This window comes from Thunnus albacares, chromosome 16, assembly GCF_914725855.1.
Source record: "Thunnus albacares chromosome 16, fThuAlb1.1, whole genome shotgun sequence".
In the NCBI taxonomy this organism is placed as follows: domain Eukaryota; kingdom Metazoa; phylum Chordata; class Actinopteri; order Scombriformes; family Scombridae; genus Thunnus; species Thunnus albacares.
Genome location: NC_058121.1, coordinates 17,340,610 through 17,364,405, shown reverse-complemented (window position 1 = coordinate 17,364,405; position 23,796 = coordinate 17,340,610). Strand labels below are relative to the sequence as shown.

General features: G+C 39.8%; 2 protein-coding genes across 2 annotated transcripts; one reads left to right on the top strand and one right to left on the bottom strand.

Moving 5' to 3' along the window:
* The first annotated feature begins 8,695 nt into the window (after positions 1-8,695).
* ccn2a (cellular communication network factor 2a) lies at positions 8,696-11,375 on the top strand. Its single transcript, XM_044329551.1, has 5 exons — positions 8,696-8,984; positions 9,213-9,429; positions 9,556-9,807; positions 9,974-10,185; positions 10,302-11,375. Exons 1-5 carry the CDS (start codon positions 8,922-8,924, stop codon positions 10,596-10,598), a joined length of 1,041 nt encoding a protein of 346 aa, XP_044185486.1. The 5' UTR covers positions 8,696-8,921; the 3' UTR covers positions 10,599-11,375.
* A 2,802-nt stretch (positions 11,376-14,177) lies between these two features.
* chga (chromogranin A) lies at positions 14,178-22,477 on the bottom strand. Its single transcript, XM_044377387.1, has 8 exons — positions 22,202-22,477; positions 21,863-21,912; positions 20,905-20,998; positions 19,228-19,296; positions 19,035-19,121; positions 16,967-17,290; positions 15,757-16,181; positions 14,178-15,071 (listed from the first exon to the last, which is right to left on the bottom strand). The coding sequence occupies exons 1-8, from the start codon at positions 22,245-22,247 to the stop codon at positions 14,988-14,990; spliced, it is 1,179 nt and encodes a 392-aa protein (XP_044233322.1). The 5' UTR covers positions 22,248-22,477; the 3' UTR covers positions 14,178-14,987.
* Between the last annotated feature and the right edge of the window lie 1,319 nt (positions 22,478-23,796).

Here is a 23,796-nt window from a genome sequence, read left to right as displayed (position 1 = left end):
AACCATCAAGACACAAAGAGGAAATGCTTTACTAAAAAGGCTGAAACTGTGGAAAATATCCATGTTATTTGAATAACTCAGGCTGCTGAAGTCTCATATTATCTTCTGATAAACTTTTAAATACATTTTTGCACAAAACAATGGCTGTGGATTTTGTCCCCCATCACTTACATTGTAAGCATATTTGGCGGGAATCCTCTAATGGTCAGTATGAACAGAAGGAATGATGAAACCAATTTTTTTAAGACAGACTTTTTTGTGAAACTATCCTTTAAGTCTGTTTATGAGCTTTTCTGGAGCTTCATCAGCAGACATGGACAAAAGATTGTTAATATGCTGCTCAAATTTTTCAGTAAGTAATTATTCAGTTTCAATAGTGAGTTAAGTAAAGAAATTGTTAAAATAACACATTAAAATCTCCTCGTTACTTATTTGTATCTGCAAATGTCATAACCTTTTCCTATAAGAAGGTGTAGGTCTATTCATATAAGCAGCTGAAAACTGGTAAACAGCTTGTAAATAATTAGTATGTTCAATTGAGGTCCAGTAAATGGATATTTGTTACTGGCAGGCAGCTGCTAAATAATCAGAAACTAGTCAACAAGTGCTGTAGCAGGTACACTCTGTTTCTGACAGTCGACAAACATACTGTAAAAGCAGCCACTAAGCTTTATATGAACCTGAAACTGTATGAGAGCACAGTTCTCCTGCTGACAGCCAGTAAATAACCATCCAATAAAACAGACAGTAAACACACACTCTCACCAGTTTGACATCTCAGGCAACCTCGGTAGAAGAGAAAAAAAAAAGCGCACGAATTCAAATGAAAGCCTTTTAAAAGTCTAATGATAGAAAAACAGTCTGAGTTTATTTGATGTTGGGGAATGTTAAGGTGAAATCTTGACCTGGATCGCTGCACATCACGGCTTGAAACACCTGTCTGGGAAGCAGAAACCCACAAAGCAAAATGTCCGTTTTTTTCTCTGCTTGAAGCAACATTTACCTTGGCAATGAATGAGACAAAGCAGCAGCGTGTGATTAAAGCTGATGTTTTTATTCAAGGCTTTTACAGGAAGCTAATTAGCTGAGGTATGCAGTCGTGTGCCAAGCTAATAGGGGGAAGCTGACATTCCTGCAGGGAAGCGGTGGCCTCACAAAGCTACAGAATATGTATTTACATTCACAACCTCCTCTGTGTGAGCCACAAGACTTTCAATTTAAACTGTTCACAACATGTTAGGATGTGGTCTTGCTCACTGCACCGCAAGGTGAGCAAATTTGAAAACACCGAAAACCTGCCCGTGTTATTTATCCTGTTGTAACTGGACGATTAAAGTCATTTTGTGACATGAAAAGAAGTAACTACACAAACTAACAGTGATACGTGTCCACTTCAAGGTCGAACTCATTGGGCCAAACATTTTGCTGCTATCTGGCTTCACCACGAAAATGCGAAGTATGTCATAAGAGGGGAAGCTTTTGAAAACAATGATTTGCATTATCAGCAATCTGTCTCTTTTGGGGTCGGTAATCTCCAGTGGAATTCAAATTTAGCATGTTCACACATACAAGATGGCAGGTTTATGGCAAAAGGAATGGCTTCTCTTGCCACAATGAGTGCTTGTACAACTCTACTTAATGCAACACTCTTAGTGAACAAGATTGAATTTGCGAGGCTCACACAAGCAAAACCACAAGAATGTAACCAAAAAGGAGCTCTGCATTTAATTACAGTTGCTATAGTATGCACAGCTGACTTTGTCCAAATTAGTTCACCAGCCTTCTTTACACCTTCACCTTCAATTATTGCCATGTAATTTGTTGCGGACCACTAATTTCTGGTTTCTTCCATTGGGTTATGTCAGTTTTTATGTAATTCCCTTCTTGTGTCGAGATACTTGAAAGTACTTTCTGTTTCCACTGCAACTTACAGGGTCCCCAGTGTGTATTAGATGCCATGGAAGGAATAGTTTGGTATTTTGGGAGTTGGATTTGGGAGGAACAGTTAGATGAGAAGATTGATACCATTCTTACTGTCCAATAAATATGGAGCTGGAGCCAGAAGGCAGTTAGCCTAGCTTAGTATAAATATTGGAAGCAGATGGGAAGTCTGGCTTCATCCAAAATGTAAAAACACGCCTACCTCTGAGGCTCACTAATTAACACGCTGTATCTTGTTTGGTTAGTTCACACAAAAACCAAAATGTAATGACAATTGGTGGTTTTAGAGTTTCAAGTCTTTATGCTAAGCTAAGCTAATCACCTCCTGGCTGTAGCTCTATAGTTAACACAGAGACATTAGAGTGGTATCGATCTTCTCATCTAACTCCTGGCAAGAAGCAAATAACCATATTTCCTGTACTGTCAAGCTTAGCCACTCTGAATGAGCTCCAGTCCAGTTAAATGCCTCCATTGTAATTGTAGTAATGTGTGTGGGCAGATTCCACACTATATTTAGAAACCATCACCTGTAAAGGGCAGACCTTCCTTAGGGTCATGGACATTATATGACCCTAAGAGTTCACAGTGTGATTAAGCACCAGGCATCTTTAAATTGGAAAGTTGGTCTCACTGGTTATGGCTGCATGAAGCTGGAGAACTGGGTCAGTGGGCATGATTTTAAGTTTTTACCACAAGACTTTGTCTGTTTTCATCTAACCATCATGAGGTCATGTATGAGGTCCAGAAGGGGAAGTACTCAGTGAGAACCAAGTAGCGTGTTGGGCTTTGTGTCTATGATTAGAAACCCCTTCAACCTCCTACTGAAAGGTCACTAAAACAGAACAGAGTCCATCCTGGACCCACATGGAGCTGTGTTTAAGTTAAGACCACCTGACTTCCATTTCCATGTGTGTGGCAGTAAATCTACAGCTGAGATGAGTTTCTGCTGTTTGTTGAAAGAGTTACAGCCCAAATTCTCATCAGTGTCTCTAGTCTAAACACTTTCCAGGACACAGGTTTTTAAATAGGAAGTTTCCACTCTCTCTGCCTCTGACTGTCCTGCCACCCATCAGTCCCCCTTTGTTGTATCTGTGCAAATGTTACCATGCCCTCAATCTATTGCTAGCTTCCACCTGTGGGCTTCTTTTATTGCCAGTTAAAAATGCTTTGTTCAAGGGAGATGTAAGTAATATCTTTTCCCTTGTTAACACAGACTGGCAAAAACATTCCCCTAGATTTTTCTAACTAAATGATTTATGAGAAAATTTGACCAAAAAATGCAGTCCATCTACCAAATGTGCCCCTCTGGCATCAAACAGTCAGTATATTATACCTCGGCCCATTACCCGAAGTAATCCAAAACCCAACTATTTCATGCAGGCTGTGCCTGAAAAAGATTGAGTCTCATGCATGTTTCCAGTCTGAACATTTTCTACCACTCTAGGCTTTAAATAGACACTGTTTCCATCTTGACAGTTCATCTGCCCACCAACCCCATTGTTAAATCTCAGCAAATCATCTGAGGCTCCTGATGCATTATAAGTTTCCATCGCTTGTCTTTTCATAGGCAAGCTTCAAAATGTTTCCGTTAGTTGCCAACTCTTTCATCTGTCAGTAATTGACCTGTCCCTCCTCCATTGTTAAATGTCGACAGATCACCATTCAAACTATTTGAGTGTTTTTGCAGACAGACTCCAAATCTTGAAGGAAAGCAGAATTTTTTTTTCCCAGCACGTCTTCATTAGCCTACTTTACTCACTGATGAAACACACATATTGCATATGACACAGGAGTTTTATGCAGTTATTCTGCTTTCTTGCCAGGGTTAGTCCCTTTGTTACCTACAACTGATATTTTTAAAAACTGCATTTTCCCTACTGTGTGCAACTAGGCTGTTTTCAACTATTCTACCCTCACTGACTGCAGGCAGCCCAAGAGTTCAAAGAAGCAGAAATATGCAGGCAGGGAAATCATTTTGAGATTTTGGTTTCATGTTCAGTTTACACAGTGGTATATAGATGGTTGGTTTGAAGGCTAAAGCCAGGGAACATTCCTCAAATAGCCTGCCAGCTACCACTAATGGAATACAGTTTAATAGACAGCTGAGTGCAGATAACAACCAAAGTCTTGAATATGGATCCAGTTTGGGAAAAACACTCTGGGTTTCCATACACACTACTGGATACTGTACATATACATATACATATAAGCCTCCAAAATAATCATAGAGTTGAATCAACAAAAACTGAACAGTATAATCTTCATGAATAAAGGGACTTATTGCTGGAATAAAGTGGAAAGTATACAAACATACAGCAAATGAAAGACAGATGATTTTAGAAGTACTATTAAAAAATGTTCTCTGTGAAATTAGAGTCATTATCTGGCCCACTGTGGAACAAAAATGCAACCTCAGAACAGACTGGCCTTTCTAACTTTTGATGCTTAGTTTCCTGTTTAGTTTTGAAGGCATGGGGAAGGTATGAGCACCGCTGCTGCTGTACTGAATATGAGCAGTGTGTGGGAACCATGCAAACAGTCAGAAGATATCCCAGTGGACACAGGGCTGCTCTGTGACATCAGCAACAGGTATGATGCCATCAGCCATGAAGTGATGGAACTGCACACACACGAGGTGTTCAAGAAAACCAAGAATAATTTCCACTTTCCATGCCTGAAGGGAGAGACTAAACAAGGACAGTGTCGTCACCAGGACCCGATGTGGGGGGAAATAAAAATGTTGCCTGGTCAGACAGCGAGTCTGTCATCTCAACAGATACCAAAGTCGGAAACTTCCCAGCTGACACGGTTCTGCTGCCTCATGATGTCACACAGTAACTATGAAACAAGCAGTGAGGTAATGAGGCTATAACCGGTGGGCAGCGGCGTGTGTAAATCCAGACGAGGATAGAAGGCAGGCCTTGACCTGGGATTACTACGCAAGTCACATGACCTTAAATATAAGAATGACTTAAACGCTAAATTAGGAACATCACTTCATCCGTTTATTCACTTGGGGCTATTTTTCATTTGGAAAAAATAACAAACTAACAGTGAAACAATTCATCAGCATGACGTTATCTTTGTTAATTATACTGGTGTCAGCTGTTTTACCGTGACTCAATCCAGCACTCAGTGTTAGTGTATACAGCGTGTCAACTCTTGGACTTGTTGCTGCTATGTTTGTATAACTAACACAAGAAACTATTTCTTACTGATACAGGCTGACAATCTCCACATCTATCACGTAGTTTTCCTACTTTTACACTTTTACAATGTTTAGAAAAGTGTTCAAGACCTATGATGGTACTGCAAAGCAATTTCAAGTGAATTTTAGGCATTAAGGAGTGACTTTTACTTTGACATAATTTGTCTAGAAACACAACCTTAAGGTGGTGAGACCCTGTAGGATGTCTTTAAAGTGGCTGCAATCAATAATTTTAGATTAAAAATTGATCACATGACTGTTATGTTGTGTTGTAAAACAACTCCAAATGAACGCTGTAAACTTCCAATAACTGCAGACCATTTTTATGAGAGTTGAAGACACCTTATGTTGTGGTGGTTTTATTGATGTTTTATTGGTTGGAGCTTTTATTTCTGACTACTTACAGACAAAGCATCCAAAAGTTTCATGTGATACAAGAAATGAAAAGTCGCACATATTTTGGCCTTTACTGTTAAATATTTTATTCTAACGTGTAACCATATCCAACAAAGTAATGACCACTGGTCAGCCAAAAGAGTAGCAGACAGTATTACTAATTCCCATCATGGCAAGTCTACATAGACTCAGCACACAGTACAACAATACATTTTCCAACGTGTGAAAGTGTAGAAGATGGAAAGGCTAGACAGCCAGCACACAGCTATGACTAACAACAAAGGTGCCAACGAGTACAGACCTCCTCGACATTGTTTCACCACCGCAGTTCCATTACTGACTTTAACCCACAGCTACTCTCTTAGATAAATACCTCGGTCTATACTTAGCCTCGACATATCTGGCCCTACCACACACGGAGCCATATGTTTCCATTGGCCACAACATTCGGCTCATCCACATATGCAGATCTGCAGAACAGTGAGTGCGCAGCCAGTCATGTGGCACAAGAAACTGACAACAGAGCAACAACCAAAACAACCAACCATTATCATAAAGTAACAACATCAAAGAATAAAAAGTTTCAGTTTCCGAACAGCTGTCAATTACAACAGGAAGGAGACTATCCAGGACATAACAATCGTCATCAATACTCTACTAATGAGTCAAATTGGTGCCATCAGATAAAACTTAATATATTGCAGACATCAAAATTAGTTATTTAAAGTATTCGACTTTATCTTCAAATGAAAGTCCTTAAAAACAGCCACTGACTCAATAAACAGCCTGATTGAAACTAGATTACTCTGCATTCAAGATAAAAATGTCAGCTAAGTGTCAGTGTTGTTTTGCAGCGTGGCCGGAGCACGTTCCTCCATCAAGCTGTTTCCTTTAGATATCATGGAGTTGAAGTTTGGGCCCTGAGGCTGTAATGACTGTCAACACACGCACACACACGCTCACACATACACTTTCTCTGGTCTGTTTTGAGAAGCAGAATACTCCACACACACACACACACAAACACACCACACTTTCACTCACGGCTGTGTTTTTTTTCTCGGTCAGATGGTCTAATAGGAGTCCCTACTGTACTGAGCCAGCATAGAGAGAGAACATATCCATATTAGGAAAAGAGCAGGCGTCCTTATATGGGGAAGCTTCCTCTGTAGTAACAGCCCAGTCTGCTGGCTTTTCTTGTGCATTCCTGCAGCTCCAGGTTTCTCTGGGAGTTTTTCATTTCCGATTCGCTGGCTGGAGAAGGAGCAGGGCCGCCTTTCATAAGAGTCTGGCCTGGTGTGTGATCCCTTTTTCAAAAAAATACACAAACCTCCGTCTAGCCTCTTTCCTGCAATCCTCCACTCTGGGGTTTGATGTAGTAAAATAAGCCTGGCCGGGGACAGGGCACACCTGGCCTTTTAAGTTCGTCATAGACTAAACCTCATTAGGCAGGTGAGAAGCGAGAGAACATGTAGCCTTTGTGCCCCTAATATCTACCCTGCATGCCTTCATGGGCCGGGCTGCGCTTTCACTTAAGTCAACTCAAGATGTTTAATAATCATTTGTCCAGTAGAATCAAGACGTCCAGCTCAGGTAACTCAGAAAACACACAATCAGCACCATCTTGTACCCGACAGTGTTCATACTGTACATGACAAAAACACACAAAACACCTAAGCATGTTTCAGAAATATTGACAACTGGAGTTTCACTTGACATCACAAATAAGGAATTCTAAATGAAGTTGGCATATGTAATGCAAAAGTTATTTGCAAACAAGCATCCGACCTTATATGCAGTCGTGAGTAATGGATTCCAGTCTTTAAAGGGCTAATCCACAAGTTTTACTCATGGAGGTTAGGATTAGTCATTCTCAGCCTATGAAAACAGTTGTGTAATGTCTTTTGCGGCTCTGGAAGAAGCTTTCAAAGTTTGAAAAAATAACTCAATGATGATATCATCAGGGTTATTTTGTCATCAGGGGTTGAATTTCTTTAAAAGAATGCCTATGTTTCAAACTGGGGGTGTGGAGTTTGAAAGATGTGGGAATTGATCAGTCAGGGAGGGTTTAACGAAGGATGCTGCTGTGTTGTATTATGGGAAATGTAGGATCCAGCCTTTCAAGAGCCATTTTAGGGACTAAAAGTCAGGTTATCTCAGCATTCTGACCATTGTTTTTAAAATTTGTCCCCACAACTTTAAGGAAATGCAATGCAAAATAGCCAGAGTGCCCCTTTAATGAGTCATACAGAACCACAGAGCCATGAGGAAATAAGTAAGCATGGCAAAAAATCCACTGACCCACAATAATTAAGTGTATCATACAAAATGATTGGAAAAAGTATTTGTCATTAAAATGCTTCATTCATGCATTAGAGATCATAATATATTTGAATGGTTTTTACTGAAAGCTGCAGTTCAGCCACTGATGTCAGAGCAGAAAAATGCCACTGCAGTGTCCCAGACATAACCGCACGAGTACAGAAGACAAAGTTACAAGACTGCAGCAGTTGCCAAGTCTCTGTGCTGGAACAAGCACCTTGATAGATAACCAGCTCAAGCTAATGATTCAAATGAGTTTCCTTTTTCCGAACCGCTCACTGTTAATTTACTAAAGTACAGGCTGTCTATGCGCCTTTGAAGCCAAAGCTGAGGAATGCTGTTGTGGGCTTAAAGTCTTAACCGCCCGTTACACATCAATCAGTTTATTTAATCGTTGTATGTTCATACATTTTTATTAGTTTCTACCTGTTGATTTTTAACTGCTCTTCCTTCATGTAAAGTTCTTTGTAGATTCACTTTTGAACAGTGTTAAGAGTTTTTTTCCTTTTCTTCTTTTTTTAAAATTAATATTTATAGGTACCGGCTGTCTGTTTGTGAAGTCAGTCTTCAGGAATTCCCAGTGTGGGGTCCCAGGCCTCTAACCAGACTTAACCTCCCATTCCAGATGAAAGCTGCTCTGAGAGAGACAGTGTTGTTTGGCCCGAGCAGCAGAGCCTTGCCTTCAGACAGCAGGAATGTGGGATGTCTGGAGTGGGGGTCAGGAAGCGAGGAAAGAATGCCAAGTATGTCCATGTTTGTCCAGGGCTGGCTCTCCATTCAGCCCCCAGTGACGTGCTGCGAGGGCCAGTGAGTATAAAGGGAGCTCAGCTTTCCAGTCAGAACTCAGATCAACTCCTCTACTGAAGCTAAACTCTAGCTTTCACCAAGAAAGAAAGAAAGAAAGACTGTGACCGGAGCAGCGGAGAAACGCTAAACGACAAACGAGACAAGAGATCAACTTGATCAGAAAAGGTTTCTCGAGCTCAAACTCTGAGACTAAAGGAAGACTTTCTCAACGAGGCTTAAGGAAGAATCTAAATCTATTTCTAAGAAGATGTCTGCTGGAATGAAGAAAATGATTTTGCTGCCTTTCCTGTGCATCATGCTCTCATACATGGTAAGCCAAAAAATATTAAAATAGACTTTTCACTGCTGTTGTTGTGTTAGGCTTTAGACTTGAATTATATGGGCGATGTGATGCTAAGAACTCCACTCTTGTCAAAACATGACATAAGCTCCGACTCTAAAAGACATTGTGTTCTCTTTGAGCTGGATGAATGTCTACAATGTACCTTGGGGAGATTATATTTAACCGAGCATGTGCCTGTGTGTGTTCTGTGCTCAGGCTGCAGGTCAGGAGTGCAGCGGCCAGTGTTCGTGCCCCTCCACTCCCCCTCAGTGTCCCCCAGGAGTGAGCCTGGTGCTGGACGGCTGCGGCTGCTGCAGGGTGTGCGCCAAACAGATGGGGGAGCTCTGCACTGAGAGAGATGCCTGTGACACACACAAAGGTCTCTATTGTGACTTTGGAGCCCCCATCAACAGACGCATAGGAGTGTGCACAGGTGAGCCAGTGATCATTGAAATAATTGCTGTAACCTGTCATGCTGAATATTCCGATGTGCTAAGAAGTGTCCTTCATGTATGAGCTGAATCATGACCTCTCCTTTTTTGTCATTCCTCCCTTACAGCAAGAGAAGGAGCCACCTGTGTGTTCGGTGGCATGGTGTACAAGAGTGGAGAGACTTTCCAGAGCAGCTGCAAGTACCAGTGTACCTGTCTGGATGGAGCTGTGGGCTGTGTTCCTCTCTGCTCCATGGACGTGAGGCTGCCCAGCCCTGACTGCCCCATGCCCAGACGCGTCAAGGTGCCAGGGAAGTGCTGCGAGGAGTGGGTGTGCGACTCTCCCTACACAAACAGCTTCATGGGCTCTGTTTTGGCTGGTAAGTTACTTTTCTGTATTCTTAAGAGCAAATTTCCTGTGCATAAGACTTTCTTTGTAGGTATTTATAGTCATAAAAATAATCCTATGGTAATGCTTTAATCCTGCGGAAATGAGCTGTAATCAGGATGCTCTTTCTAATCCAGTGTTTCCTCATGTGTTTATAGCATACAGAGAGGAGGAGACCTATGGTCCAGATCCCTCCATGATGAGGGAGAACTGCCTGGTTCAGACTACTGAATGGAGCGCCTGCTCTAAGACCTGTGGCCTTGGGATCTCCACAAGGGTTACCAATGATAACCGCGAATGCCGCCTGGAGAAACAGACCCGGCTGTGCATGGTGCGACCCTGCGAGTCCCAGCTGGAGCAGAGCATTAGGGTGAGTTCCAGTTTAAACTGCACTGCTCTCATGAACTCTACAGATGCAATATGCAAACTTAAATTTCAAAAGAATGCCTGCTGAAGTTGTTTTTCTCTTTATTTCTCTTCCTGCAGAAAGGGAAAAAATGCATCCGTACTCCCAGACTCTCCAAGCCCATGAAGTTTGAGATCTCTGGCTGCACCACCACCAAGTCCTACAGGCCAAAGTTCTGCGGTGTCTGCCTGGATGGTCGCTGCTGCACCCCCCACAGGACCACCACCCTGCCCATGGAGTTCAAATGCCCTGACGGACAGGTCATGAAGAAGCACATGATGTTCATCAAGTCCTGCGCCTGCCACCACAACTGCCCCGGGGAGAACGACATCTTCGAGTCCATGTATTACAAGAAGATGATGGGAGACATGGCATGAGCCGCTGAAGGACGACCAGAGCTTATGACTTGAAAAACAAACAGAACTCCATCTCATTTTGCAGCTCAGTATATATGTTCTTTTCTTATTTTATTTCGTCATTTTCTCATTGTAAAAGTAGTCCAGACACTTGTCTTAGTGTCTGTGTGTTTTGTACGGCTGGTGCATATCAGCCACTAGAGCTCAGACAGAGGGTTGCATAGCAGCTCCAAGAGATTCCTGCACTATAACTTCTATTTTGACAAACCTACTGTCAGGTTTCCACCCATTCCCCCTGAAATCCCTTTTACAAACCCGTCCATTTTACTGTACGCATTTTTATACCTTATCTAAACCTTGACCTCCTCTCTAAATGAGGTGTGTAATAACTCCCCCACCCTTTGAGCCCAGACCAGACCTGCAAACTCTAAGCAGCTGTAGAGGGAGCACGCAGACCACAGCAGACCAGTGTTCCCCTGTCCAAACAGGTCTGAATGTATCCTTCTATGTGTGTGTGTGTGTGTGTGTGTGTGTGTGTGTGTGAGTGTGTGTGTGTGTGTGCTAGTGCAGGCCTGAATGTCGGCCTTGTCTCTGAGGTCTATGCTGTTCACTCTGCTCCCAGAGTGGAGGAAAGGTCAGAGTTTCCGCCCAGCATGTGGATGAGAGAGAAGCAGCGTGCTGAGTTTAGGGTTAGATATGGAACACAGTGGGCTTTGCCATGGCACTGAGAAAAGTAAAAAAAAAAAAGAAGACATGTTGACTATTACTGATTCAGGTCGGAAGGAGGAAACCAAGTGTCTATAGGAACAAAAGTGTCTATTTTGTACAAAAATAGAAAAGAAGACTGGAAGAATTGTAATTTCATTCCTTTTATATTGTTGATGTGTAAATTCTGTATATATTTGTACAGTTTAAGTTAATTTAAAAGCCAAATGTGTTCTGTGCTTCAAAATGTATCAATAGTGTATTTTTTGTCGACAGTATTTTTTACTATTTTATTGAGAAGTGTGACAAAAATGTTACATGTTTCACTTTGTAGCTGGAAATAAAATGTTATATTTTTTTATACAAACAGTTGTTCTTTGTTGCTCTTTCTTTCATTTTGGTAAACTGATTAATTAATTGTTGAATTTTGGTGTAAAAAACCCACTAAAACTCAAAACTGTTCAGTCAATTAGCTGATGCCTCAAAGCATATTTAACAGGAACATGACTCACGGCTACCTTCAGAACTACAGTGGAATATCATTACTTGCTCACTATTACTATTACTACTTGCTATCATTACTGGGATCTCAGACAGTGTTAGTGATAATTTATTATGAACATCAAGTTCACAGAGTTCGATTGCAGGAAAACTGCCTCACTCATGTTAGATCTGCACCTGAAGGGAATAAACCTGGAGCTCACCATCACACATACATCACATTTTTTTTGTGAAATCAGTGATTAATTTCTGGTTAAAAACTGAAAACATCACAAAAATTCATTTCTGAATAAGATACAGACTAATATATAATTAGCTGATGGCAATCATCCATTTATTGTAAAGTAAGAACCTCAAGCTGACATCCATATCTGATGCTCAATAGTTTGTGTATTTGTGTATGTTTGAGAATATTGACTGCTGTGTCCCACAACTGGAGTGACACATGAACTCTTCACTTGAGCATTATTTTTATGTAATGATCATTTATATATTGGTTAGTTCTGCCACTTTATCCTCAGGGTTAATGAAACATCATTTTATAACCCTATTTCTTTGGTAAACAGAAAAACTTCATTCTTAAACTTGGAAACAGTAGTTGATAAAACAACCTCACCACATGGTCCATTCAGTAGTTGCTCTACAGCTTTCAATCATATCACAATGTTGTCCTCAGCAGGTAGACTCGCTTAGTTGTCATGGAAGTACAGATGATTTTCATACAGTAATGCACAAAATTGACTTTTTTTTTAACGTAATCACTAATTGCTCCCTATTAATTTGGCTAAACTGAAATTGTATAATCTAGTAGTATATCCAATGATATAAAGCATTATTGCTTGTTTTTTCTTTTTCTTTTTAGATGAATTAAGATGGGAAAAACCTTGAAACCTTGGTTTCCGAAGAACAAAAAAGAAATTTGGCAACGTGACTGCATTTAAAGGTCCAGTGTGTAGAATTTAGTGTCATCTAGCAGAACTGACTTGGCAGAAATGGAATATAATATTCACAAGTATCTTTTAATCCTTTCATGGAGCCCGCCATGTTGCACCGCCATGTTTCTACAGTAGCCCAGAATGGACAAACCAAATACTGGCTCTAGAGAGGTTCTTTCGTGTTTTTTGTGAGTTTTTTGGCCACCCTAGGTTCTCCTACGCTTGAAAGGGGAGGGTGAGGGGGGGCGGTATTCAGTTGGTTGCAATCTTCAAACTCACCACTAGATGCCACTAAATCTTACACGCTGGTCCTTTAAATGCTCCTCTCATAGAACTCACCTTAGGAAAACACAGTCTAATGTCGCCATCTGGTGCCCTTTTCATTTTGTTATCATGAATTTTTTATGACATTTCCGGCTCGTTTTGGCTTCCATAAACATAAATCATCTCCTCTGAAATCCCTCAGAACCTTATGATAGCAACAATATTATCTTGTAAGTTCATCCAAAATATAAACTTGTCACAATTGTCTAAAAAACTAAAGTAAGAGACCTTCACAACCTTAAACACATATGTCTGATTAATAGTTATAATAGTTGTTCAAATAGTTCAGTTCTGCCTCACAAAGTAAGCATTGTTTGAGTTATGAGTCATGTAGATCTCAATAGTGAACTACAATCATCTTTGAATATGGTGAAACTTGGCCATAATCTATTGGACAGTATGTCTTCTTTATCTTTGTCTACTCTAAATCATAAATCAACCATTTTAATATTCTGTTGAACTTGCCGTTCATAATGAATATTTCATAAAAAAATCACCTTCACATAGTTGGCTTTTTACACTCTCTGCATTGCATGTGTTAGTATGTAAAGACACAAAAGTTTACTTAACAGTTTAAGTTTCCATCTGTGTCTACAGTAGGTGTATCTAAAAAAAAAAAAACAGAGAAAGAAGAAAAAGAACTTTTTTCAGTTTCTCCTCTGCCCACACTCTATTTTCGTCTCCTCTCAATCATTTTTTTAATGCTGTACAGTGCAAATACAGCAAACATTGTTAAAAGTGCACAGTATGATTCAGATCCACTCCTCCTTCATAGTAACAACCACAAAAATGATGTAATGTTGATGCCAAAAGCAGGAGTTAAAATGTCTTGGAATTAGATATACTGTATAAAAAGCTTATGTGTCAGAGTGATGATTCATGTTCTCAGATTCACCGCCCACAAACACAGTGCAGACTACACCTCTTTTATACAGTAACAAGCCAGCTTCACTATTGACTGTGTGAATGGAGATACAGTATGTACAGTATGAATATTTTATACAGTAGAGAATTAACCTTCACTGTGATAATTTTTCAATTCAAGCCAACTTCTTTAAATGTTGTGTGATGAAAGTGGTGCAAAAATCATGAGATTATAGTAGCTGAACAATCCATTAAGATACCTACACAGTTGTAAATGTGTTAGTATGCTGAGTTTATTGCATTAATTCTATTATGCAAATATTTATTTGATTTTAGAGGCATTAAAAGGATTTATCAAACAGAGATTTCCAGATAAGCTATTCAATCTATTTATCTTCTTACAGAAATTCAGTACAGTTTTACAATCCAGCCATTTATCCGCTAAAAATATTCACTTATTGCCTTAGCTTGATCAGAGTCCACTGTGTCTATAATAATAAATAAGCATCTATGTCCTCTTCCTCATCTTTGTCAGTAAGTAAGCACTCCAGAAAAAGCTTTGTACATGTATACATGCCGTTACTGTACAACCTCACCTTGTCGGTGTGTGTATTCCTGGATCTGCCTCAGCATTTCACATGAATCAATGTGCAGTGTTAAAATAATTTGAAAAGCAGGCGAGATACATTTATAGAAAGAGAGAGATGATTGTCAGAGAAAATGAAGGAAAACAAGTTGTCATCCTTCACTGACGGAGAAATATTCCTTTAAGAGCGTTTGCTGTGAGTTTCTGTGTATTGTATTTGTATGTTTTCAGTGTCTAGCTGCAATGTGCATCTACCGTATGCTAATCTATGTGAGCGACAGAGTGTCACAAGGGAGGCTGCAGCAGTGTGGTGCAAGTGGACATCCTCAAGAAAAATAGCGAAAGATAAAATCTTGTCACATATTCACACGCTCTATCTGTGGAAACCAGGCAGCTGGTAAAGCGGAGGAGGACGAGGAGGCAGAGGAGGTTGCGGCGTCAACCCTGTACCGATCTCTCTCTCTCTCTCTCTCTCTCTCTCTTTCTCTCTCTCTCTCAGCCTCGCCGCAGCTCATGGAGTTTCTGGGCAACATTTTCAAGCTCTGACTCGATGGCTGCCAGGCTTTCAATCTCCGGCTCCTGCAGATAATAATGAGAGGAGAGGAAGTGAGGAAAAAAGGCTGAGACACAGAAATGAGGAGAATGCAAACAAAGATATACTGTATACGTGCAAACGTTTCCTGCACACAACAGCTTTAAAAAATATCCTGACATTATCAGTTTCCATTCATTGCTGCTCTGGCAGTGAGCCTCTTTTAGCCTCATTGTTGCAATAAATGTGTAACATTTTGCAGCCATGAAGCCTATGACAGTCTAAATAGCTTCCTTTGAACTTCTTACCAAACAGCAGCTGTGCTATTTTGTATCTTAAACGGATTTGAGCTGTAGGAGGGAATCTGCTTTGTTTTTTTTAACAGGAAAACATAGAAACCTAACTCAGTTTTTTTTGGCATTGAGCTGGAAAAGCAGTCAACTCAGCACTACAAGAAGTAAAAGTTAACATTGCTCTGTAGAAAATAAGGTAATACATACAGTTAACAGGCAAAGTCATTATTTAAAGGAATAATTATTATTATATTATAATGAAATGCTTTCTTTCCAAAAGTTAGATGAGAAGATTGATTCCACTCTCAGGCATAAGAGTAGGATCGATTTTCTCATCTAAATCTTGGCATGAAAATGAATAAGCCCATTCTCCAAAATGCTAAACTATTCCCTTCGGCTGTCAGCTTATTGTTGGAAGATAAAGAGATGGGCAGCACACCTCTGACTTTCGGCTGGCGCTGCCCTCCTCCTCCGACCCCCTCCTCTCCTCTGGTGCCCTTCGAGCGATCATCTGCAGCTCCTTCTCCTCCGGACTCTTTTTCTTCCTGACCACGTCTTCCTCTGTGACCTCCTTCGAATGATGAGGCACTTCCCGCTGACTGTTGAGCTCCTGCACCTCCTTCCCGACCGCTTTCTTCTTCAACGTCAGTCCCTTGGCCCTCTTGGTCCATCGCTTCAGGCTCTCCCTGCTCCCTCTCTTCATTTCCCTTTCATCCTCTTCCTCCTCCGGCTCCTCTTCTTTGTCCTCTAATTTGTGTGAGAAGAGTGCAGATCTCTCGTCTTTCTCCTCCTCGTCTTCGTCATCAAATTTCTTCTCTTTTGAAGTGTTTCTGGTTACATCTCTCTTTTCATCAGATCCTGCACCTGAGAATATGAAACAGAAAGAGTTTTCTCACTGAGACACCTCCAGACCACCAGCAAGATTACTCTCCACCATCAGCAAGATTCCACTTCTTGTAATGAAATATTTCTTGCCAGCTGGCAGCTTTTCCTCCAGCACTGCTAGCTGTGCTTTATGGGAATTAACAGTCGCAATCAGATGACTTGGCTGAAGCTTCAAGAATAGATATGAGTATTTCATTGTATTTTATCATATAAAAAATTATTTTTGTTGATCTATTGAAAGGTCTGGAGGTAGAAAAAGCTAAATCTTGATTGCAGTATTGATCTATGCACTTGCGAGGAAGATTTTAGCGATTATAGCGAATGATTCCAGTTGTGCACAACAGCTCATTTGAATTCTAGGACATGGAGATGTTTAATCATTTCTGCTAGTGTGCTGTCTGTCAGTATGCCAGCCATGTTGGCCCCGCTCCTCTGCAGGGGGCTGAATTTCATCATGTAGATGGAAGCACTTCCATCAATCAGACAGTGCTGTGGTGGCAGGAGGTTTCATTTATAAGGCAGTTTATTTTGCACTCTGTTTATCTTAAGATTCTGCTACAGTATCTGCCTTTGCTCGACTTCAGTGAATCTTTTAATTTCCTCGGATGTCCTTGAATAAAAATAAATCTGTTGATTCCTGTCATCTTTTTTAGTGTCTTTCTGTTTTTACCTCCCCTTTTTTGTGTGTGTTTTTTTTTTTAAATTGTCACTAAGATGAATCTTGCAAAAGTCAGGCATGCATAAAGGAAGAAATATTCACTTGCCTTTCTTATCCTCGGTCATGTTTTCCTCCTCTGAATTCTCCTCTGAGTTTTCTCGTTTCTCTTCATATTCGTCTTCTTCTTCCTCCCTCTTTTCAGCCGTGCCCTCACTCCAGTCATCCACAGAATCCGAGACGTGACTTCTCGGGTTCTCGTCATTCTCCCTCTTTGCTTGCAACTCTCCTCCGGTGTCATTGTCTTCCTGTGACTCTCCGTCTCCCAGGCTCTCATCCTTTTCTTCCTCTCTATCCCCATTTCCTGTCTTCCTCTTCTGGGACAGGATAGATCTTTCACCAGGGCCTCCTAAAGCCTCCAACATGGATCGATCTGAGAAAGGGGAGGGGTGGGAATTTAATTTACTAGGAGAAATTGATTTTCCAGTGATGCTAACAGAGGGTGCCTACATTAAAAGCACTATGTTTTATTACAGGGGTTGTTTTGTGCCCTAACTGTCAAATGTGTGTGTTTTTCCTTAATGGAGAATTAAAATCATGGATCATGTGATGCTTAAGCGTGTCAGCCTTTGTAATTTTATCAGCAAAACATCACAACAACATGCCATTATACATATTTTGCTGCTCCTCAACAATAAGGTAATACTAGTATTAGAGCTGAAACGAACGGCAGATTAATAGATTAGTGGATGATGGAAAATTAATGGAAATTATTTGTATAATTTATCAAATGTTATGTCTTTTTTTAATAAAAAATACCAAATATTTGATGGTTTCAGCTTCTAAAACATAAATGTTTGCTACTTTTCTCTATTTTTTTGGTTGAATATCTTTGGGTTTTTGTACTGTTGGTCAGACAAAACAAGGAAACTCAAAGATCTCACCTTGGGTTCTAAAAAACTGTAATATTGAAACACTTTTTTTTAGACCAAACAATTAATCAACTCATCATCATCAGATTAATCAAGAATAGAAATAATTGTTAGTTGTTTTTTATAATTAGCAGTCGATGGCATCTGAGATTGTGTAAATTTATAAGTGTTATGAATGCATTATAATGCAGTACAATGCCATATAATCATTTTTATACAATACTTACATCATAAAACAATTTAACAATTGAAATATCACAAATTTAAATCATTGTATATTGGTTTCCTTGCATCTCTTCTCTGTGTTCATCTTATTTCTGCTTTTCTACTTCTGGCTCAGATGAAAAAAATAATATTTTGCCACATGTCCACTATGTGCACTACAGGGACTCTGGCACTGACTTCAAAAGGCCAGGTGAGCTGTCAGGTGTATGTCCTGATTCTGTCCACAGAAAGCATCAATTTAAATTTAAATTCACCTCAGCACTTCTCTTGTGTTTGCCAGCCCTGCTTTGCTAACAGCGTAAAATGGGAAATAATGGAAGTAACACATCATTTTGACAGCTGCTGCATTTTAATATGCTGATTAGATATTACTCAAAATGGAACAGACTGTGATAACAGTGAGGGTAAGAGACCTAATCTTAAAAGTACAAGCTTTATTGTGGTTTGCAGAGGTCCACAGGTGTGGAATGAGCTTGCTAAATGTCATTACCTGTGTCTGTTTTCAAAAAAAAGCTACTAAAATATGTTTAAGCTAGAATACCTTGAACGGCTGGGGACTTTTCTTCTTGTTATATGTCTCTATTTGTTGTATCTTACTAATTTAATTAATATTTAGACTGATGGAATAAATGTCTTGGGACCATTTAGTAGTACTTTTTAGGGTCTTAAGTTAGTATTAGGTGTTTTGTAGATTGTAAATGTTACTGTATAATAAATGCACTTTTTTAAATTTAGAGATCATGTCAGTAAATATAAATATATTAAATATATCAGTAAACATATTTTAAACACTTAAGAGTCTCAAGCTTCAGATAGCTCATCAGGGTGTCCCATTTCACATATCTACATTATGTCTCATATGATTGCACTTGTATTTTAACTGATTTGTAAATAAACTGAAACTGAACCGAACTAACAGATAAAACAGCTTAACAATGCAGCAGAGTATGGCCTCACTTGACTCTTTGTTCAGGACAGTGAAGGTCTTTCCAGGAATCAGAGCTCTTAAAAGGAACTCACCAACTGCATCATCTGTGGTCTGAGGAGTTTCTGTCACATGGTCCGGTATGCCAGCGTCTCGTGGGAGCTGAGCTCTCTCTTGACTACCTAGAATTCAAATTTAAGGCATTCAGGCCTTCTGTCTGTACTAGTTTTCTTTATAAACAGCAGAGAATAGCACACAAACACCAGCTTTTCACGATCTGCGACTCACCTTGAACGGCAATCTCCTGCAGCTCCTTCAGAAAGTTATGATGACGAAGGATAGTAACAAGCCTGTCATCTGCATAACACACACATACATATAAAAAAACACATTAAAATCCATGCAAATAAGTGGTTAAACAGCTTGCTCAAAAAAAGGAAAGAACAGACAAAAGGCAATAAAATAATCCTGCAGGAGTCAAACACAGGTATATGTCTTTCCCTCTTTTCTTTTTCATAGGACTCAGCAATTTGCCTCAGTGGTTTGCCAGAGTTAACTGCCCTGAAATTTACTGCTTTCAAAGCAAGAGGACAATTAATCATTTGGCCCACAGAGACTCCCTCAAGTGAATTACAGCAGCAGTGAGTACTGGACTTTCTGCTGACCCACAAACGGCACTGCATACTGTACGCAGCAAGCACAAAAAGACAACTACTGGGTTGTGCTGTGCTCTAATATCAGCCTGTGATCTTCCTTTTTACTTCCCCCATCTTTCTTTTCTTTTTTTTTTCTATTTCTTGACTGCCCTTTTCTCCCTCTTACTCTCTTTCCGTCCCTCTGGTGGTGTTCAGTTTCCCTCAGTAACAAACACTTGGTGAGTAATGCTCCGATTGATTTTTTTTACAACAAGGACGGCATCAAGGTAATACACCAACCATGTAACTGAATAGTCTTTACTGAGTGCTAGTGACCTTGCTGTATATAACACTCTGCAGCGGGATTTTACCCAGCAGCCACTGCATCAATCCATTAACCTTATGATATGGGAATCATGATCTCAGGATGAAAGAGAGTGATGCTCTTGTGTTAGATATGTGTCAGTTAACACATACACAGGTAGGCGAATTGCTGAATCCTACTTAGCACCACGGTGAAGATGATCATAGTGAAGATGAATATAACTGAAAACCTCTTTTTTTTTGTTCTATATAAAACACTGTGAAGAAGAGAAACTGACTGAAAACTTTTTAGAGTTGCACACTTTTAGAAATCATTGAACAGCATTGCTTTATTGACTGTTTAAATGGAAAATACCCTCTTAAATGGGATATGCTAAAAGTTTCAGGGCAGAAAATACCCTCATAATTAACTTGAGGAATTTACTAATTGAGTAAAATCTCAAACACTGTGTGTCTGGTAATTGTATCTATTCATTATCATTGTCAATCATAGATTCAATTTTTTAATGTTCTTTTAATAGTCTCAAATACAGCCTCACAGACAAGTGATCCATTTTAATATCAAACTGTGGCTGTGTCATAAACTCTACAGCTGAAACAATTAATCTTAGTCTATTGACAAAATCTTAATTGTCAGCTATTTGGATAACATATTAATCGTTTCAGGCATTTTTAAGTTAAAGTGACAAAAATTCTCTTCACCAGCTTCTTAAATGCTGTTTTTCTTTGTTATACATGACAGTAAATTGAATATATATTTGGGTTTTGGGCTGGTTCAGTCATAACAAGCAGTTTGAATATTTCTCCTTGGGCTCTGGGAAATTATAGTGGACATTTTTCAAAATTTTCATAGTAATAATCCATGAAATAACTGGCAGATTAATTGAAAATGAAAAAAAAAGTCAGTTGCAGCTTGAAAAATATCCACATTACTAAAATGTTCATAGGTAAATACAATCAAAAACCATATAGTCAGTATATATAATATCTTTTGGGAGTGGCTCACCTGTCTTCAGTGTCACCAGACACTCCTGACTGACAGGCATGGGGTGGGGCCTTGATAGCACATCTGCCAGCGCCTCCACAATGCATTTCATCACCTGCAGACACAGGTAGCACCCAGAATGTCTCAAAACCTGAACTTTGACATTTGTGCCTAAATTATCAGCAATGTAATTGTTTTAATTGTCAGCACTGGGAAATTATTAGGATCAAAATGAATAAAGTTGCAGTACTTCACTTTATGAGGGCTATATGGGAACTTGGTTTTATATATTTAATTTCTTCTGCTTGAAGCTCTTGTGCTCGCTCCCCCTACCGTAATTCAAAAGATGTGAAGCTCTCAGATGAGAGATCAAAATCATTTTCATCTCCCATTGTGCTTTCAATGTCAAGCCAATCCCACACGCCTGAGGATTTTTCACACAGTTTTTCAAAGCGCTCTGCTTCTCCCTCCCAGATCTTTGAACGTTACTCAGTCCCATTTCACGACTCTCAGCCCCTCTTTCACACATTGTCCACATCTTCCCTTTTTATCTTCACCTCTCCGAAACCCAATTCTAGAAACTGCTTCTCTCTCTCTCTCTCTCTCTCTCTCTCTCTCTCTCTCTCTCTCTCACTCTCCCACAATGTGATCCAGCAATACCAAATCATCGGGGTCAAGGCTCATTGCTCTCAAAATGGTATCTATTGATTTGAACAAGGTTATACTGTGATTGCCCAGTGGAAGAGGCACTTAAATGAGCTAAATTGTGTGGATTAATTATTTTAATCACTGCCTGCCTTTTGAGTGTGACAAGCCAGAAAGGAGTAGTATATTTTGCCAGTGCATAGATATTTGTTAGATGTGGTAAATGGTTTACATTCAATGATATAGTAGCAGGTTACTCTATGCTATTGCTATCTCTACTAGTACAATGACTAATATTAATACAATTAATACTTCTAATGAGCACAATCCTTACCCTTACGTCTTCATTCTCCAGCTGACTTGAAGTCACTGGCAATGACAGAACTGCAAGAGAAGCAAGAAAAGAATATCACGCCATCATTATCTGCTATTTTCATAATCCTTCAGTGTTTTTTATTTATCACTATCTGCCTTAGTAACAGGGGATTAAATGTGCCAAAGGTGCAGGTGAAATTCACTCCCATCTTTTGCCCGATTGGCTTTACTGCAATTAAAGATGTTTGACGCTGTCCTTGGTGCTGAACACCGGCAGTCACATCTCTTCATTGCAGATTTCTCTCAACAAACCGAGTAAAATATCAATTAACTTAAATAAGGTTGAGCATTTTCTCACCGCAGTTTGACAGTATCGTCAAGATGAACAATCCTCTCCCGATCATGTTTTGGAAACGAGGCGCATTAAAGCTCTCCAGGAATAGAAAAATAGCGAAGCTTATTTCAGAAGGTTAGATTTCCTCCCCTTTTGAAGAAGAAAGTCGGTGGATTACGGACGCATTCTGAACAAAACTTAGCCGCTTTTTTGGTATTTCTGGAGAGCTAAATTTCCCTGCAGCACCGGTGACCCGGCAGCCTCCGTCCTCTCCGGTCTCTCCACCAGCAGCTCACCGCAACAGCGCCCGCTTTTATAGGTAGATGCGGAGGAAGGAAATGACATCATCCTGGGACAAATGATTACTGTTGTACCTGATGATACCTCGTTGGTTGTCAGGGCGTATACAGTTTGAAGTAGCTCATGTATATGGAAGCAAAGTGGCTGATATTCCTGTGTAGGAGATTTTGAGATTTCAGCATTTTGATGTATTGTAATTATATGCGGGGTTTGGCCTGAAAAACGTGTTTACATGATTACAAAAGGTTCTGCTGTATGAGTGACCTTTTGTATGAACATAAAAATACAAGAATCACAGGCAGGTGTGTTTTATTTAATGAAGCAGGCTTGTGAATAGACGCACAGATTGCGTCTCTGTCTCCCTCATGTTGTGTTCCCACACAGGACAAAGCTGTACTGTATTTGCTGATCATGTCTCTTGACTATCTTAATGTGTTGCTAGGTGACAGTTTATTGAAACTGTATTGCTGTCATTGCTGTAACAGTCCCCACTGGTGCTGGGATTAAACAAACAAAACATTCTTTTTTTCATATTTCATAACTCATAACCCAAGAAAAAACACAATTTATCCAATATACAGCAGGTTAATAACTATATGTTAATACATAATAATCTGTATAAAAGGTCTTACAACACTGAATGAAAGTAGATTTAATATGTTTTTTCACACCGATCAACAGAGAAAAGACCCTTTAATGTCAAGATGAAAACAGATCTTTATAAAGTGATCTAAATTCATTACAAATATAAAATTCACCCCCTTTTAAAAGGAAACACCTAAATCATCACTGGTGCAGCCAATTGGCTTTAGAAGTCACATAATTAGCTGAATGGAGATCACCTGTGTGTATTATATAAACATAAACCTGTATCTGGATGGTTAAACTTCTGGTGAGTAAGTATCATAGCAAAAGCTACACCATGAAGACAAAATAACACCCTAAGCAGTTCTGTAAAAAAGTGATTGAAAAGCATAAGTTAGGGGAAGAAAATTTCCAAGTCACTGAACATCCCATGGAGGACAGCTAAATCAATCGTGGATATAGTTTGGAACGGCTGCAAATCTTCCTAGAGCAGACTGTCCTCTAAAACCAAGTGTCTGTGCAAGAAGGAGCGTAGTCACCAAGAGACCTGTGATAAGTCTGAAGATGCTTTAGAGGCTGAGACAGTTGGACGGGTGCTTAACAGTCGCAGCTTTATGGGAGAATGGCAAAGAGAAAGCCACTCTTTAAAAAAAAAAGCAATCCCTGACTTTTGGCTCTATGATCCAATGAGATCAAAACTGAGCTTGTTGGCCATCAGATGAAATGCGATGCAT